Source organism: Calonectris borealis, chromosome 1, assembly GCF_964195595.1.
Source record: "Calonectris borealis chromosome 1, bCalBor7.hap1.2, whole genome shotgun sequence".
In the NCBI taxonomy this organism is placed as follows: Eukaryota; Metazoa; Chordata; class Aves; order Procellariiformes; family Procellariidae; genus Calonectris; species Calonectris borealis.
This window is the reverse complement of record NC_134312.1, coordinates 12,496,147-12,513,740: the sequence shown is the minus strand read 5'-3', so window position 1 is coordinate 12,513,740 and position 17,594 is coordinate 12,496,147. Positions and strand designations below refer to the sequence as shown.

Genomic DNA, 17,594 nt, shown 5'->3' with positions numbered 1-17,594 from the left:
ACAGGCCAGGATGCCGTTGGCCTTCTTGGCCACCTGAGCACACTGCTGGCTCATGTTCAGCCGGCTGTCAACCAGCACCCCCAGGTCCTTTTCCTCCGGGCAGCTTTCCAGCCACTCTTCCCCAAGCCTGTAGCGTTGCCTGGGGTTGTTGTGACCCAAGTGCAGGACCCGGCACTTGGCCTTGTTGAACCTCATACAGTTGGCCTCGCCCATTGATCCAGCCTGTCCAGGTCCCTCTGCAGGGCCTTCCTACCCTCCAGCAGATCAACACTCCCGCCCAGCTTGGTGTCATCTGCAAACTTACTGAGGGAGCACTCGATCCCCTCGTCCAGATCATTGATAAAGATATTGAACAGGACCGGCCCCAGTACTGAGCCCTGGGGAACACCGCTCGTGACCGGCCGCCAACTGGATTTAACTCCGTTCACCACAACTCTCTGGGCTCGGCCGTCCAGCCAGTTTTTTACCCAGCGAAGAGTGCGCCTGTCTGAGCCATGAGCCGCCAGCTTCTCTAGGAGAAGGCTGTGGGAGACAGTGTTAAAGGCTTTACTGAAGTCCAGGCAGACCACATCCACAGCCTTTCCCTCATCCACTAGGCGGGTCACCTGGTCACAGAAGGAGATCAGGTTGGTCAAGCAGGACCTGCCTTCCATGAACCTGTGCTGGCTGGGCCTGATCCCCTGGTTGTCCCACACATGGCTCGTGAGCGCCCTCAAAACAAACCGCTCCATGATCTTCCCCGGCACCGAGGTCAGGCTGACTGGCCTGTAGTTCCCCGCATCCTCCTTCCGGCCCTTACCATCTATACAGGTTCATTCACCCAAACTAAATGGAAAGGATTAAATATTTGTAAGCTTGCACTGTTGCTTTGCCTTGAGGTAAATAAAGCCCACTATCAGATACTCTGTGCAGCAAGAACATTATCTGAAGTTCACTGCAATTCTTTAAATATTCATTATAAATTCAGTGGGATCAAGATAAGGGTCTAAATAAGATCTTACATCCTTTCTGTTGAAAGGTACTACAGATTGGAGGAAACCTTGCTCTTCTCTCTATATCTTTCAGTTTATTCTCATGCAAGTTCTACCAAATTTTATGAGATTTTGGTATATTACAGTTGGAAAAGTCTTTACTAATCAATGAGTGTATTAAACAAAATTAAAGAAGGAATGATTAATCTTTCAGGCTCTTGACTATTTGTTGTCAACCAGTACTTGATTGCTTTATGACTTCTTTATATGTTTTTGGCAATGAACTGATTCAATACTACTTTGATAATGAACACATTTCCTTACTATCAAAGACCTGTCATTCCACAATTCTACACTGGTATGCAGAGATGATGCACTGGTTCAGTTAAGGACCAGGTACCAGGGTTCTGCAAAAAGATGTAGCTCTACTTGTTGATGTGGTTTCCCTAGCATACAAGAGTCCATGAGGAGGAAATTAACTTGGAAGAGCAGAAAGAGAATTTGGAAACAATTCACCTTTAACAAGAAGATCAAATTATGGTTTATCTTTGCTGTTATTTAATAGTAAGGAAGGTTCCATGGAAGAGTTAAAGCTTAAATTTTTGCATATTTACTGTGTTAAGAGATGGAAGTATTTTGGAATAATTCCCTACCTAACTAGGCTTTGGGAAAAAAGCTCAGACAAAATACAGCCTCAAGAGATTAATTAGTATCAAATTCAGGACAATCATGTTGGTAACAAGCAGAGATTGACAACTTAAGTTATAAAAACATTTCTTATTAAACAACACTTTTTAAATGTTCCGTATTGTTTTGAATCAAATTTAATTTTCACTCTTCTCAGATTCAGCCTTTTGTATACTTGTTCCACAGATTGACAGCATACATCTCAACAAAAAGAAGCAGTAACCAAAACTAGCTAGCCTCGAAGCAGAAAAGACTGCATGACAAGTAATAGAGACCTTTTTTACGATTTAGCATAAAAATCTGCTTCTTGATAAAATTCTCCACTGTAATTCAGTTTATACATATTAAAAGCAGGAAGCTAAGGGCAGATATGGAAATTTTGTTCTTAATGCAACTTATAATTCACTTCTTTACTACTATAAAGTATTTTTGTGGATATAAGGAGGTTTAAGGAGGAAAAAAAAAGATCAGAGTGTATAATAAAATACTGTCTTTAGTCACACAAAATCAAGATACTAATATTTGCAACACCAGTTTGTATAAACAAACAATTTACTAGCCTTATTTACAAAAAAGTTTCCTCATCGATTTGTTTTTACGTGATTGTCCATACGAGTATTTTGGAATATTTGCTGGGGAACATTAGGGGCCAACTATTCTGAAAGAAGGGATACCACAAAAGGTTAATTAATTTGAAATGATACTACAATTCCTGCATGTCAGTAATTAACATTCTTCGTCTCATCCTGGAAGTGAATGAGAGAATGCAAAGGAAGACCATAAATTATCCTTAATATCAACAGATTTTTCTTCAGGCTACAGTGAAAAATAATAGTAGAGATAGCAAAGAAGCTTGTGCTATAGCTCCCCTGCAGCAGATTTATATATATATATACATATAAGACTTCTTAGTGTACTTTATTTTTATATAGAGAGATACATACATCTGTTTATAAAGCCTTTGACTTTTACAGTATAAATTAAGTACACTGAAATGCCACAATTCCATATAGTTTAAGACCTTATTACCATTGGGTGAAGAGAAAATTCACACTGCTGCAATGTGGTGTTTACTGATGCAAGTGTATTTTTTCAGATATATTGTTAATATTTTTCTGTGAAATTACAGTTTTGGCATAAGAAAGAGCAAATGAGCATTAACACAAAGTACTAAGCAACATTTTTTGCAGTGGAAAAAGCAGGAAGAAAAGCAGAGGTGGCAGGACGCTAGCAGTGAGCTAAATGATTTGGATTTGTGAATTCTGGAATTCAGTTCTGTAACTAAATTAGTCTATAGCTATTTTAGAGGCATAGCAAAATATTTTTAAATAAACATACATGTTTTCCATATAGATCAATAGCATATATGATCACTGATCTGTAGTTTCATAAACCATTTACAATAAATTACAGATGTTTTTGCAAACGGGTGTGTCAAAGTTTGAAGACCTCCCAGATTTCTTGTTTCAGCCTTTCCCAATCTTCCTATCAGTATTTAGCTTTCAGACGACAAATAAACGTTTTTAAATTTGAATATTATTAATTAGAAAATTGATCAGCATACTGAAAATGAAAGCTTTTTTGTCTGTCTCTTTTTTTTTGGTTTCAACTTTGCCAAATGTGATTCTCGTTTTGCACAATGCCGAACATTTCTGTGTTGGCTGATCATGACCCATCTGCATTATGTAACTGTCAAAAGCCTGTCTTGGCCTTGGATCATGTTGAAAGCAACTATTGTACAGAGGGTCACTTGCCGTTTTCATGTAATTGTCCAGAGAATGTCCTAGTTCACATTTAAATGACTCTATGATACAAAATTTCTCCCAGCATTCAGTCAGGCTTTTGTCTTGCTCTGAATAGATCCTATTAAAAAGCAAAAATGTATGAATAGAGAGATACCCCACTGCCTGCTTCAACCCACTAGAAGCTGTAACATGCTTCTGAATAAACAATATATATACATATAAAGAGGAAGTTAAAATGAAAAAGTTTGGTGTGAAAAATAACATTTATATTTGGATAGGCTAGGCTGGTGTGGCCAGTACTGCAACACTTATTCCTGAGAAAACCCCCATGTTTCTGTGATCCCTTTATTGTTCCTCGTCTCTGAAATCTGGGTTGTTTGCTCCCTTATTAAGGCCTTACATAGGGCATAGCGAGCTATGAACGTTCACTACTGTTTTGTGGTGTGGACACTAGCAGAGGGTGTCTGGGCCACACAGACACTTTCAACCCGTGCTGAGGAGCCAGAGGAGCTGGGGAGCCGATTCTGCCGTTCAGGCAAGGTACCGCAGCAGGCCTGACCTTGTAAGCCCTCCCTGAAGCACAGTAATGCAAAGTGGTTTTCTTGCTGTTGCTCCAGACCACTGCCCAGTGCGGGCATTCCCTGTGTGCAATCAACTTGCTGTCAGTGCCTCGTCTCTGTAATCTCCACAGTCACGTCACGTCTTCGCATCGCATGTTCACCCACGAGCCATGCCTGGAAAGCGCTATCTGTTCTCTCCCCATCATATTTATCAATTGTCGTATTTATCAATTACATACACTGTCCTGTTTAGATATCAGATGAGAGACTGAAGAGTCGGACTACTCTGCACAATAACATAACTACAAAGGTGATTTTTTAATGCCAACACCAGCTTCTCTTTTCTGCCGGTCACCAAGACCTGAAACTTTAGTAAGCAAGAATCAAAATTCAGCAGCCAGATCCACTAAAAGGCTTGGCAAACCCGGTAGACAGACCTGTACTGCATACTTACGTGCCCATACTTCTCTTTTCCAGCGGCTTTTAGGTGATTTTTAATCAGTAACATAACTCAGGCTTTGAACTGTAACTGTAAGGCCCAGCAGCCGTCAGGACAGCAATGAGCTAAAAAGGAGTTCAAAGGAACATGAAAGTTGCCAGGTATCTCCACCACGTTTTGTAATGAATTAAAAGGCTCCTTTTGTTCAAGTTACAGAATTCTGTAACACGGCTATCTGTCACACAGCTTTCGTTTAACTAAGGGACAATCATGCTGTTTTGAGAATCAGCTTCACTTGTGGGATCTTTCGCGAGATCACATTGAGGCAATCTGTAATCTCTAATTAGAAGAGATTTGCTACAGTTCATTCCTAAATTATTTTATCACAGGTATACTGACATTAAGGAAGTCTGAAAACCGGATTACCTTGTTTGATTTTCCATGTATCACTGACCCTTAAATTACGTCCTTGTCATTTGAGGGAGGAAGCCCCGGCGGTCCCCTCGGCGCGCTGCCCGGCAGCGGGCGACTGCCCTGCGCCCAGCCCCGCGGGGCGGCGGGAGGCAGACGCGCCGTGCCTGCCGCAGGGGCCTCCCGGCCGGGCCGGGCAGCCGCCCCCCCGCTGCTCACGCTCCTCATCCTTTTTATGAGAGAATTCTCCCTGGGCGTTTTCATGACGATTTGTACATCGACTGAAGATTTTCAACTTCCTTTTTTTGGTGCATCCACACTAGCTCTGTAAGTAGTATTTCAGTATCGGTCTCATTAAAACTTCAAGAAGAGGTAAAATTGCCTCTTCATACACTTGTTTGTTTAGCTATATAAACATCCCTTTTTTTTCCGCCCAGGGTCCAGCATTACAATCATTCTAGGTTACTGTATAACTGCCTTAGCCTCATCATTACTTAACGTTTTGTTGGCCTGTGTGTCCTGTGCAAGTTTTACCAGATATGGTATGATAATTAATTCAAAATTATCAAGCACAGTGTTGAACAGAACAGAAATGAGTCCTGTTTCCTGCAGAACCCTTCTACAAATCCCACCGATCGGTGAAAATCTGGACATAAGTGTCACAAGTGACAAAAATACATATCTATATAAAGACACAAATTTTTCATATACATTTTAAAAATCTGCCAGCTCACTTCTCTTAAATATCTTTAAGGTCTGAATCATGGATAAAGCATATTGCTGCACTTTCAATCTGTCACGGAACGCCATGGAATACTTAGTCAAAAACCTTACAGGTTTTCATCAAAAAATTAAAAAGATTTATTTTTGGAAAATAAAATTCAGTGAAATGCTGATTGGAATTGATTTTATTCCTATGTTTTAATTCATAAGGAAGTGAATTGTGTATCTGTTTTCTGTTATGTTGGCTCAGGCTGACCAGCCTACTGTAGCAGGGCATATCTCAGCAGCACTATTTCAATGTTAATATAATTTTTTTTTTTTGTAATATTTCTATATGTATCGTCTTGTTACTACTTTTTAATAGATAATACAGTAACATCAGATCCGTTTTTGTAGGAACAGAAATGTGTTGTAGAAACCTACTGTTTTTACATTAACTGAACATACTTCAGAATATCTCCGGAAATGAAAAAGCACAGTATTGCCCAAACTCATGCCAACTTTGTCTAGCGAAAACAAGGGTTGTGATGGAACTTACTCTTATTTTGCTCCAATATGCAAAGGAAGCGTAGATCAGTCAGAGAGAAGGCTTATTTAAGATGAAGGAAACGTACCAAATGGGTCAGTTTAGAACTTATGAGAATGTTATAAGGTTTTCTTTTTTTTTTTTTTTGTGGTTTGTTTTGTTGTTTGGTTGTTTGATTGTTTTGGTTTGTTTTGGTAAAAATGCAGTTTGTGGATTCCAAACTCTTTTGCTCACTACCTATCTGGTTTCAGCCTAAGACATAGTTTTGGGGGGAAACTGGCCATTGCTTGCAGGTCTGCTTTGAAACCAGAGCTTCAGGCTCCAGCCCAGCCCACCCATGGGAGACGAAGGGACTGCTATGGAAACTTGTGAACTGCAGCTATTCATCGATGTAGTAATTCTTATCCATCAGCAAAGGAGCTGCTAAGAATTGCAATGGTTTCTCAAGTTTGACAAGTTTCAGTGAGTGCCAGATAAGCAGCCCTGCGAGCCCACCCGCCCAAGTGCCTGCCCGTAGCCCACCCGCCTTGCCACACCCGTGGGACGTGGCTCTCAGTCACACCACAAAGCACACTAACGTGATGGCATGTAAACCATCGCCACATCTTCCTTTTTTTCAAGGCTTCCTGTCCTGCAGATAATGACCCATTCTGTGTGCCCGCACCGCACCTGCTGTACCTCCACTCGTGATCCGCTCCCGATTACTGTACCTGCCCTGTACCGCTCTGCTCCAGCCGGAGCTCACTGCTCGTCTGACTTCACAGCTTGCCTCTGGCTTCTCTGACCCTGGCTGTAACACTTTGCTTTCTTTAGAGTGCCCTAGGTCTTTTTCTGATCATAATTCTTGTTTGCAACTTGGTCCTATTAATTAGGGGATAGTTTGACTTCTGACTCCCTTGTTTCCAATTCCATTTTCAGCTTTTTTAACCAGCGAAGTACCTTGTGGACCACTTCGCGCTGCTGACCTGGACTGCCTGACCTTGGACTGAGTTTCTGCTAGAGCTCTAATCACTAGGGCAATGGTCATTCTGCACACAGCTTTAGCATTCTGCAGTAACAAACAGTACTCGGTCCTTCCTGTTTAAATTCCTGATAGCTCTTTCTCATCTAAAAACATTTCCTGTTTTTGTTCCCTTAGACAGTTTTATCAATACATAGTTTTCTTAATTTGGGTTCCTCAAATTCTTGCAGCAAAGGCTCACAACGCAGTTTTATAGTTCTGCTTCAGTTAGGGAAATATCTGCATCTTCCAAATGCCTCTCATGAGAGAAGCTGAAAACAACATCTACTTTCTTGGGAATAAAGCCTAGATATACTAGCTAAAACTCAACATGACGGAATAAACTGCATAGAACTGTCTGCCAGATTATTCAATCAGGTGATCTCGTGACACAGACAAGGAAGAATTATTTTTGCACACTGGAGAGGAGAAGAAATTATTTTGTTAAGCAAGGTTTTTATTTCTGGATTCTTTTACCGCTTTCTTCAACACTGTGGAATCCAAAGTTACCACCAAGTCTTACGGATGTTGATGACAGCGTTCTTCTTTCATTACAGTGTATCTAGGATTTGGTATTAATAATGTTGACAGTACTTTGCTAATATATATTATTTCGATTGCTAACGATAACAATTTTAACACAAAGTATTAGTGAAAATATTTTCTTGTTATTTTACAAATAGATTTTATGCCTGTTTCAACACTGCATTGTTATAAAAAACATTGTTTGTGTGACTTGATTTTATTCTGTTAACACAATTGATTCTACAAACTTTATTCAAGAAAAAAAAATCTTCTGTCAGAATCCTCCTCTGCTACATGTGATTTTTTTTTATGAGATTTAAACAGGTCAACAGAATACTCCAAGGCAAAACTTCTCAGTTTTCAAAGGGAAGATTATATTAAAAATGTAATTTATAATACCAGGCGCCATTAGACATAATGTATTATTCAACTAAACATCATAATGGTATTCAATTCACGATGAAAATTAAAAATTAATAACTTTGCAACCATTGATTTTCTGTATGCTGCACAGATATTGAGAAAAGTGAACTAGTCTAGTTGTTAGCAGCCCATTATTACTACAAGCTTTAAGGACATTGAACATGTAAACAAACAATAGAATGAATAACATTACCCAGGCAACTTGGACTAATTTGATATTTATATAAAAGTGAAGCAAATGCCAAGGCAAGCATAAGAGCACTGAAATACAACCAACTATGGGCTGGGTTTACTTGTTCCTGGTCGGAAGATGAAGAAAAAGCATTAGAAACAGCCATTTCCTGTAATGAGGCTAATACCTGTTTTCCACTGAGTAATTATTCATTTCATATAAATCAACAAAATACAACCCATCTTGCCCACTGCATTAGAGATTATCCTGCATATTTACCCACATCTCTGTGATGACAGGAAGTGTTCTGCTTTTTACAGGCAACTGAAGGAGAAACTTAAATGAGAAAATTACTCAGTCCACAGAAACACAAAAGTTTGAATGGAGATGGAAATTAACTTACACGTTACAATTTCAAGGCCTAAACTGTATCTTTCCTCCCAAATCATTTAGGATCAGATTTTAGACAAAAAGTTATGATTACATTCTTCATTTACCCAGTAAAAACAATGTTTTTGCATCACAGTGTCAGTGTAATCTGTCTAACTACGTAAGACTTAATTTTGAAAGATGCTGAGCACCCTGGCTGTAGATCAGGAATGCACTTGAACACATGTATAACTTGAAGCACTCGAGCAGTTCCAAGAGAAATTCTGGCTGTACTATAGTACAGTAACAGTAAAATAATAGTAATGGTAACATTTCCATTGACTTCGGTATAGCCAGGATTTGAACCGTGAACTTTGTGCTACTAATAAACTGCTTAAAACTAACTTTTTTTTTGGTAGAGGTAATATCTTTTATTTACATCCACCGGTGTTGCTAGGACAAGCTCTAGGGCACACAGGCCCTTCTTCAGAAGCAGCAGAGTTCAAAGCTAAGTACAAGCTAACAGTAAAAGCAAGCATAGATGTAAATATAACTCCAAATTGAATCTGAGACCTTGTATGACTGAGAATAAACAGGAACATGTGGAAGATTCAGCCTACACGTAAACATAAAACCATGGCAAAGGCCTTCCTTCAGACCTGCTTGATGTTGCTGCTCAGTAATAGTTACTGAAAGGAGATAGGTAGTTTTATTACTTTGTTCCTTCCCTATCTCTTGTAATCAAGAGAATCCTATAGAGTCACAGTAATAGAATCCCAAGGTCTGATATTAGACTTTATGTTATCGTGCCTGCGGAAGAGAAGGACAAACCCACTTTGATATGTATTGCAAAGTTATTTTATTTGGTATTGTTGTTCAGTACTTGCAGTTATGCAACATTCTAAAATGGAAAGATTACTGCCATAATCCACACATAAATGTTTGCAAAAATAAAAAGGATCATTTATTAAGAAATTATTTTTCATTTATATGCAATTTTCTGGAATATCTCGTTCAGTGTAACGTCTTACATAGTTGTTTCACTCACTATACTTTTACAGATCTTGAATAAAGATGTTTATCTTAAATTCATTTAAAAAGACACTAACTTATGATGACCTAGCATTGCAAGAGTAAACATTATACTAATGGATATTTTTGCATAAACACTGATGCTTACTTCCTACAATTCAAAATTGAAAGTTACTACAAAAAGATTTACTAAAGCTTTACACAAATAGAATGATATCCACCCTGTAATTTTTGCTGACAACTGCACATGAATATACATATTAATGTATCTAATTTTTACTCACATGCAATAACATTTATAAACACAACACTTAATGGTTCACAGTGTTGTTTCACACCTACTATGAAAGAATTTAAATTTATCCATACCTACAAAGGAACAAAGAATAATATAACTACCTAGACCACATCCCAAAGAGACATGTATTTCATAATATTACAGGTTTACCTGATTTTTTTGTGGTTTATTTTACGTATAATTTGTTTCCGCTATGAGCATACTAAAGGCATAATGTTCTGAAGTTCTAGAGGATTTTGTGCTGGCCTCTTAGCACTATGGAAACAAATATGTATCTGTGTGTGTGTCTCCCTCTTTCTCTCTCTCTTACAAATTAAGGTAATCTTTATTAGTAGCATGCTCAGTTTTTCAATAAGTTCTTCTTTTGTTTATTTATGCTACGAAGTCCGTATCATGATTAGTTAATTTGCAGCTCAGGGTTAGAACGGACAGTAGATTATGTAGGGGGTTTTTGCCATAACTATTCAGAATTAAATCTAAGAAGACGATCTTTCAAAAACATGCAGACTGCACAAAAAGAAATCTGCCTTACTGAACATTTGCTCCAGGCTCTGTCATATTCTAGCAGAGGACTTATCTACAGTGTTTTGAACACTGAAATCATCAATTACAGACTTGCACAACTTGTTGGAAACCTCATCTTTTGGAAAGGTTAACATAATAGGAATTAAATGTCAGATTCCCCTCTGCCCCATTGCTGAGCCTTCTCCTAGCAAAATACATGCAGTCCACCAAAGGACCTCTGGATTACACTGTATGCATACACAAAGCTGATTCTCCTCCCACATTAGCATAATTAGCACTGCCTTCATTAAAATTAACAGAATCCTCACTGTGCATTTCAGGGCAGCAGTGAGTACCAGGTCGTGCATAGCACTCACTGACCTACATGACATACGTCTCCTCTCCCTCCCAACAGCACCATCCTTGCACAATATACACCTTGGAGCACTGACAATTGCTTGCGTCCATATTAACAAGCAGTATTGGTGTCAGTATGCTACCAAGTTACAGCTTAATCAATTCTGTATTGTTCAGCTACGGCATTAGGAAATTTTAAAACTGAACATGTTTTGTGGTTCCAAGAAAAATTTCATTTTGAATTAAACACAGAAAATCTCTTACTCAGAAAGGCCCTTCACAGAGGTGTTGCACGTGACATCTGAGGTCTGCCCCGTCATTAGTGACACTGCTGAATAAGGACATTATCATAACTAATTAACATCTAAAGTATACACTATCTATTAATTAATCACACTAACGTGAGAGAAGAATCAGCTTTGTGTATGCATACAGTGTAATCCAGAGGTCCTTGAAGGTGGATTGAATGTATTTTGCCAGGAGAAGACTCAGCAATGGGGCAGAGGAGCGTTTGACATTTATTTCATATAGTGGATTTGTATTTGCTAAGTACCTTTGATGTCTCTTTTACCATTTGTTCATCAGTTTAAATTTCAAATAGTGTAATACAGCTTCCTTCCACTGGTAATCATTTAGATATGGTGCCACATGGGACCATGGCATCATATGGGAGGCCCCTAGTTAATCCGGAAAAAAATGGACGTTACTAGAACTGTAAAAAAGTCAAGAAGCTGGCTAAAGGCAAAAATGCAATCTACACACTTTAAAAGTGAAACAGTAGTATGGAAGAAGATACCTTGCATTGAATCTTGGTAACACTTTTATTTTTTAGCACAAAAATAAATTATGAATTAGATAAAATTTTATTTTTGCTTAGGCATTGAGTTATAATTACACATATAGTTACGTGCTTTATTCAGAAACTATTTTACCTTGGTCTATTCACTTTTCCAAAGATAGAAACTGAAATTCTCTCCCACTATTCTCTATTTCTTTCATAACAATTATATTTAATTTCTCATATGTGATTTTGTGTACTGTGTCTACTTAAAGACGAGAGCAAGTAAGGTGGCTGAATCACATGATTTAAATTAAAATCTGAAAAACAGCAAAACAGAAAGGTGAAGGCTGATCATTATCCCCACACAACACTGTATATTCCACACCAAACACAAGAAATTTTATCTATTAAGCTGATGCAATAGCAGCTAAAGATAATCTTATAGAAAAATGAGCCCAAGAGCAGGTGATGGGGACTCAAAAGGAGGTCATACCAAACAACAGCTATTTGTTGTTAAAGCAAGCAAAACAACAAAATCTCTTGAAATAATCCTCTGTCAGGAACAAGGCCGCAAAACACACACAGCTTCTGAGCAATCTCCCAACTTGTCAGATGAAGAGGAAAGCTGTATAATTCTAACTATAGGGATGAAATACACTATCTTATATAACCATACTGCTGTGAAGCAACTCTGATCAATGTGTTAGAGCAAACACATTCCTGACATTTTGGAATAAAAATGATAGATGGTGTACTTCCCAAATACAGACTATATTTAACTATTTAACCATAGTTTCTTTTACTACGCAGTAGAATATTTTAGATTATAAGAAAATACTTCAAGACACCAGAAGTGAACCTCTGCCACCACGGACAGATCTATACCAGCTCTGGATGTAGATTCAGGCCTCCACTGCTTTACAACTTAACATCATATAATACATTATTTGTTGTAAAGCAGTGCACTGACAAACTTTGTTCTGAATATTGGGAGGTTTTTGCCCATAATAGTTAGCACAATCATTCTTCAGCCTTCTTGAGCACTGTAACTCTATTGATGCAAAGTAACTCTAGAATATAATAATTTATGACCTGGGCCATTATTCCATAAGTAGAACTAAACAACTGACATTGGTGAACACTGTTGAAAAGATCTTTTATTATGCTAAAGAAATACTATTGGTGAATCACATGTAAGCTGCAATGAGTATTTCTTCTGCGCCTGTAAAAATAAAAATCAATTCAAATTGCCTGCAAATTTCAACACAAGTAACACACATGTCAGAGAGAACATACGCAAGCAGATCTTCAGGAGTAGCCCTGTCTTTGGTAATGTTGTCCGTGTACAAAAAGGTACACCTTATCCACACGATTTTAATAGAAAAAAGGTAGTAGAAAAGTCCCTAATTATGAAATAGATTGTTTTTAAGATAAATAGGACTAAAAAGAGAATCAAATCTGTTTATATTTAAGACTACCTAAATGTGTAAAAAAGCAAATACTATACAGTTCTGTTTTCCTGCTACAAGGTGATAAAAAGAAAAGGAACTCAGGCCTATTTCACCTATGGATGTAGTAACAGTGTTGAAAGGGCAAGAAGGGCAGAGTCAGAACTGTAGCAGACACTCTTAGTCGAAAGAATAAAAATCTGTGTGCTAGACACATGATTAAATGAAACAAAATCCATGCAAAGTTGGAGTGTCCTACTTGTAGTATCTCCATTCTTATAACATCTACCTCTCTCAGTATCACATATTTCCATCTACCATAATCTCTGCTTACTACTTTTTTATCCCTTAATCTGCACACTTTCACTTGCCAATATCCAAACCACGTGTTGTTTATCTCAAAAATAATTCTTTATCCTTTATTTCCAAATCAGAAAACTATCCCTAAGCTTAATTTTCCTCTCCCCTAACTTCATTCTTTCCTGAGCAGCAGCCTGTATCACTACCTCTGCCACTTTGTCACAGGAAATGCCAGGAACCCTAAAACATGACAAGGTTCCCATATGTGAGCTGAACTGCTTTGTAAAAACTCTTTATCCCATGGTACCATTGTGGCAATCTGCACAAGAGAACACAAAATGGACTGCATACATGAACAACTCAGGAGGCAAATGGCTGGTGGGAGAGAAGCAAGTCACACTCTCAGCTGCCCAGCCATTCTCCACAGCGGTAGCAGAATGAAGATGGCCAAATAAAATGTCTCAGAGGTCTTATGAAGTGTTAAGAGTTAATGTTGTTCAGGGTTTAAGAAAGGATTTTATACCATACTTTGCTAGGATTGAGTGCATGCTTACCAACCAGAAAATGTTAAAATTATTTAAGTCACGGTTTAATTGAGCATTACCTACTTCATTTTACATCATTACTTACAGTTTATTCAGCATCAGCATTCAAAGACCCCTGTAAAGAAGAAAATCCAACACATCCTATAAAAACTGAACATTTGATACACTCTTCCTTCAAGATAAGTATTACAGAAAAAACTTGTAATTTACCAAGTATAGTAATAGCTGAGTCTTTGTACTCGAATGCTAAAACACCTCCTGTACCGTAAAATTCTGTGCTTTTCAAGCTCATTCTGGGGCCAGAAATTGTTGAGATCCTATAGAAACAAAAAATGCTAAGGACTCACTGAGGAAGGTGAACCTTAATTTAACAGATTTGCCTTGTAGATCCTTGTGTCTTATGAGATGTTTTGACTGAAACTTTCTTGAGATTCACAAAGTTTTATCTCATGTGAAGGCTGTTTATCTAAGAAATTCTGTGAAATCTCCTTTGTTTAAAACTGATTATGCCCACAAGTTGGGGGGTGGGGGGAAAAGTGTATAGTCACGCAGAAGCTCAGCTGATCCTGCTTTGAGCAGGAGGTTGGACCAGATGATCTCCTGAGGTCCCTTCTAACCCGATTTTTTGTGTGATCGTATTATAAGGTAATAGGATCTTTCTTTTGCAATCCAAACAGCTCAACTTGTGCATGGGGGGAAAAAGTTGGAGACATTGCATGTAGTTTTCTTAGGGGTTTTATATTAAAGAACAGAACAAGCAAGCAACAAAACAACCCACCGATGGGATGTGGATATGCAGACAGCCTTGCGCTCGAGCTCTGAGAAAGTACGCCAGGCACACGAAGAGAAAGCTGACTGAGTAGTTTTGAGCCGTGGGGTGGGATCGTTTCGTTTGACTTTCTTTTCGTGGGGGAAAAGATACTGCTGCCTGGTGCGTCTGAGGAGGGCAGACAGCTCCGCTGCTGCCCCAGGCCCCCTCCAAGCCTCCTCCTGGCCTCCCCCTCCTGAAGGAACGATCGCCCTGCCGCCCACAAGCACCCAGCGCCGCGGGTGGGGGCTGGACCCCGTGGCCCTTTGAGGGATCTCGGCAGCGACGCGGCGGGAAGCGAGCACGCGGCAGGCGGGACCGTGACTGAGGAGAACGGCCTCCTCCGCCAGCTCCCGCTCCCCGCCACGCTTCAGGCGACATCGCAGCCGCCTCTGCGGGCGTTGGTACAGCCCTGCCCGGCGCTCCCCCGCCCCACCGAGGAATGGAACCTCCCGCACAGAACCGTTTGAATTCGAGCCCTCAACGGCTTCCCCGCGCCACTGGCAGGTGTCCGGGGCTCGCGCGCGGTGGCGTCACGCAGACGCAGCCCAAGCCGAGGGAACCTGCCCTGCCCTGCCCTGCCCTGCCCTGCCCTGCCCTGCCCTGCCTCCCCCGCCTCCCCCCCCACCCGTTTTTAACCTCATTCACGTTTCGGTTCTGTTGTGCCCCCCGGTACCCCCCCCCCCCCGCCTCCACCAACGGCTCGCTGATGCCGTGCGCACGCGCAGTCGCCCCGCACCGCCCTTCCCGCCGTGCACGCGCTCGCCCCCTTTCCCCCCCACTCCGCGCCGCCGGGTGGGCGGTGCGCGCGACCGAGCTCCTCCGGAGGGGCGGGCGCGGTGCCGCGGGAGCGCGAGGGCCGCGGCGGCGGGAGCAGCAGCCTCTCGGCCGGCAGCGGCGGCGCGGGGCGGCCCCCGGTGCGTGGCCTCCGCCAGCAGCCCTCCGCCAGCAGCCCTCCGCCGTCTCCCTCTCCGCGCTCCCCTGGGTCGGCTTCAGGCAAGCCTCCCCCCGTCCCCCGTTTTCTTTCTCTCCGCTTGCTTGCGTGTGAGGTGAACGCGGCGTGCGGTGCCTACGCCGCCGTTGCGTTTCAGGTGAGGGAGGGGGGGAAGGAGAAAGAGAGCAGGGAGGCGCTCACTCCCCCTCCCTCCTCAGCGCCTCTCCGGCGGCCCCGGGCGCGAAACCCCGCCGCTCCTTTGCTTCTCTTCCCCCGGCGAAGTAAAACAGCCCCTTCCCAAAATGGGCTGCACGCTGAGCGCCGAGGACAAGGCAGCGGTGGAGAGGAGCAAGATGATCGACAGGAACCTGCGGGAGGATGGCGAGAAGGCGGCCAGGGAGGTCAAGCTGCTGCTCCTAGGTAAGGGCTCCCGTGAGGTGAGGGTCCCCCGGTCCTGGGGTGAGGTGCCCCCTCGCCTCCCAGCCCTGAGGTAAGGGCCCCTGTGTACGCGAGGGCGGGGCGGGTGCCCGCCGAGCCAGCTCGCAGCTGAAGGGGCGCCCGAGGGTGGCCGAGGAGAGGGCCCCACTTCTCGGGCTTGGAGGGCGGCTGGGCGGTGGGATGCCTCCTCGGGTAACGTGGCAGAGTAACGTCGCTCCGTAGTGGGGTGTCTCCTGTGGGCCCCTCAAAAGTTTTCGGGGTAAGAGGAGTCACAGCAGCCTGTTAACGCAGGTGGGCGCTTCGGCTTCTTTCGGGCTTAGAGGCAGGGCTACTCTGGGGAAACGGCACGGCGTAGTTTGTCCCGGGGCCCTCATTTAGAGCGGGACCTAGCTTCCGTATGGAGGGGATAAGATCTCAAACTTTTGGCGTGGATTCTGTGTACCTCTGCTCAGAGGAAGGAAATTTTAGGTTGGAGGATGTTTGCTCTTAATGTTTCTTGTAGAGCCGAACACCTCCAAAACTGTTGCTGTAAGGATGCAGAACGCATCAAAGGAACACAAGGCAAAGCACTATTTAATTTTTTGCACTGTTTTATTTTTGTAGAAGTTGCTTCTGTTGCTGAAATCTTACAACGGGAAGTACAACCTTGATGGGGGTTCTAAATGTTTAATATAGTTACTCACATAATCTCTCCTGTGTTCTTGAGTTTTGCTCACAAGTACTTGAAGCTAGCTTTTTTGTATATTTTAAGTGATAGGCTTGTATGTAAAGGTAAGATTATTTCAAAAATTACTATACAAGAAAAAAGGAAGCGAGGGTTTTAATTAGAATAATCTTTGTGCAGGACTAAAACTACTGTGCAACTTGCAGACAGCTGAATGCTGCAAGATTTGTATTGTATTAATGTTGTAGGGAGTTTTGCAGTACGTGCTGTATAGCTAAACCAGACTGTATCTTTCTAATCCGGGGTTGAAAAGCTGTTGAGTTGCAGCTTTCCTGGTGCTGCCCTTCCCCTCCCAGAGCTACAGTTTCAGGCAAACTTTTTAAACGACTGACCAATTTCTCACTCCCCTCGACATTGATTTTGCTGGATTGCTCGTCTATAGTGCTCTGTTCACTACAAACATTGTAGTAGACATCTTAAATAACTTCTTTATGTTGCTGAATTCTAAAATAGCTCCAGAAAGGTGCAGGAAACTGAAGCACTTTCGTGTGTAGATGAAGAGATGAAACAAACCTAGTATGAGAAAAACAAATGTCCTAAAATGTGTTTATAGATTTAAAATTTCACTTGTAAGAGAAACAATTAAGACTTTTCTTTTTGGTTTGTTTTCCAGAAAGTGTTAGGCTTTCGGTTGGTATCTAGTCCTGTAGGAATCCTCAGACTGTTGCATGGAAAGGTTATCCTGAATGGGATCAATAGCGATACTGCAGAAGATGTTACCATCTTTTTTGAAGGTGGCAAAGTAATGCTTTATGTCTTCTGGCAAGGCATTTTAAATGATTTTTCAGTATTTTGCCATTCTGTATGGAACTTTTAGGACATATAGTTTGGTAGTCGTCTTCATATCTTTCATCATATTCTGTGGATATGGATA

The 17,594-nt window shown here is 41.4% G+C and overlaps 1 protein-coding gene across 3 annotated transcripts in view; it reads left to right on the top strand.

Moving 5' to 3' along the window:
• Positions 1 to 15,473: 15,473 nt before the first annotated feature.
• Positions 15,474 to 17,594, top strand: part of GNAI1 (G protein subunit alpha i1) — a 38,302-nt gene continuing 36,181 nt past the window's right edge. Inside the window, exons 1-2 of one of the 3 annotated variants that reach the window (XM_075144523.1) lie at positions 15,474 to 15,620; positions 15,777 to 15,978. In XM_075144523.1, the coding sequence (XP_075000624.1) occupies positions 15,861 to 15,978 (118 nt within the window). In that variant the 5' untranslated portion in view covers positions 15,474 to 15,620; positions 15,777 to 15,860. Of the gene's footprint in view, positions 15,621 to 15,745; positions 15,979 to 17,594 lie in introns of those variants that run through there. The other 2 variants (XM_075144515.1, XM_075144510.1) reach the window with 2 other exon arrangements.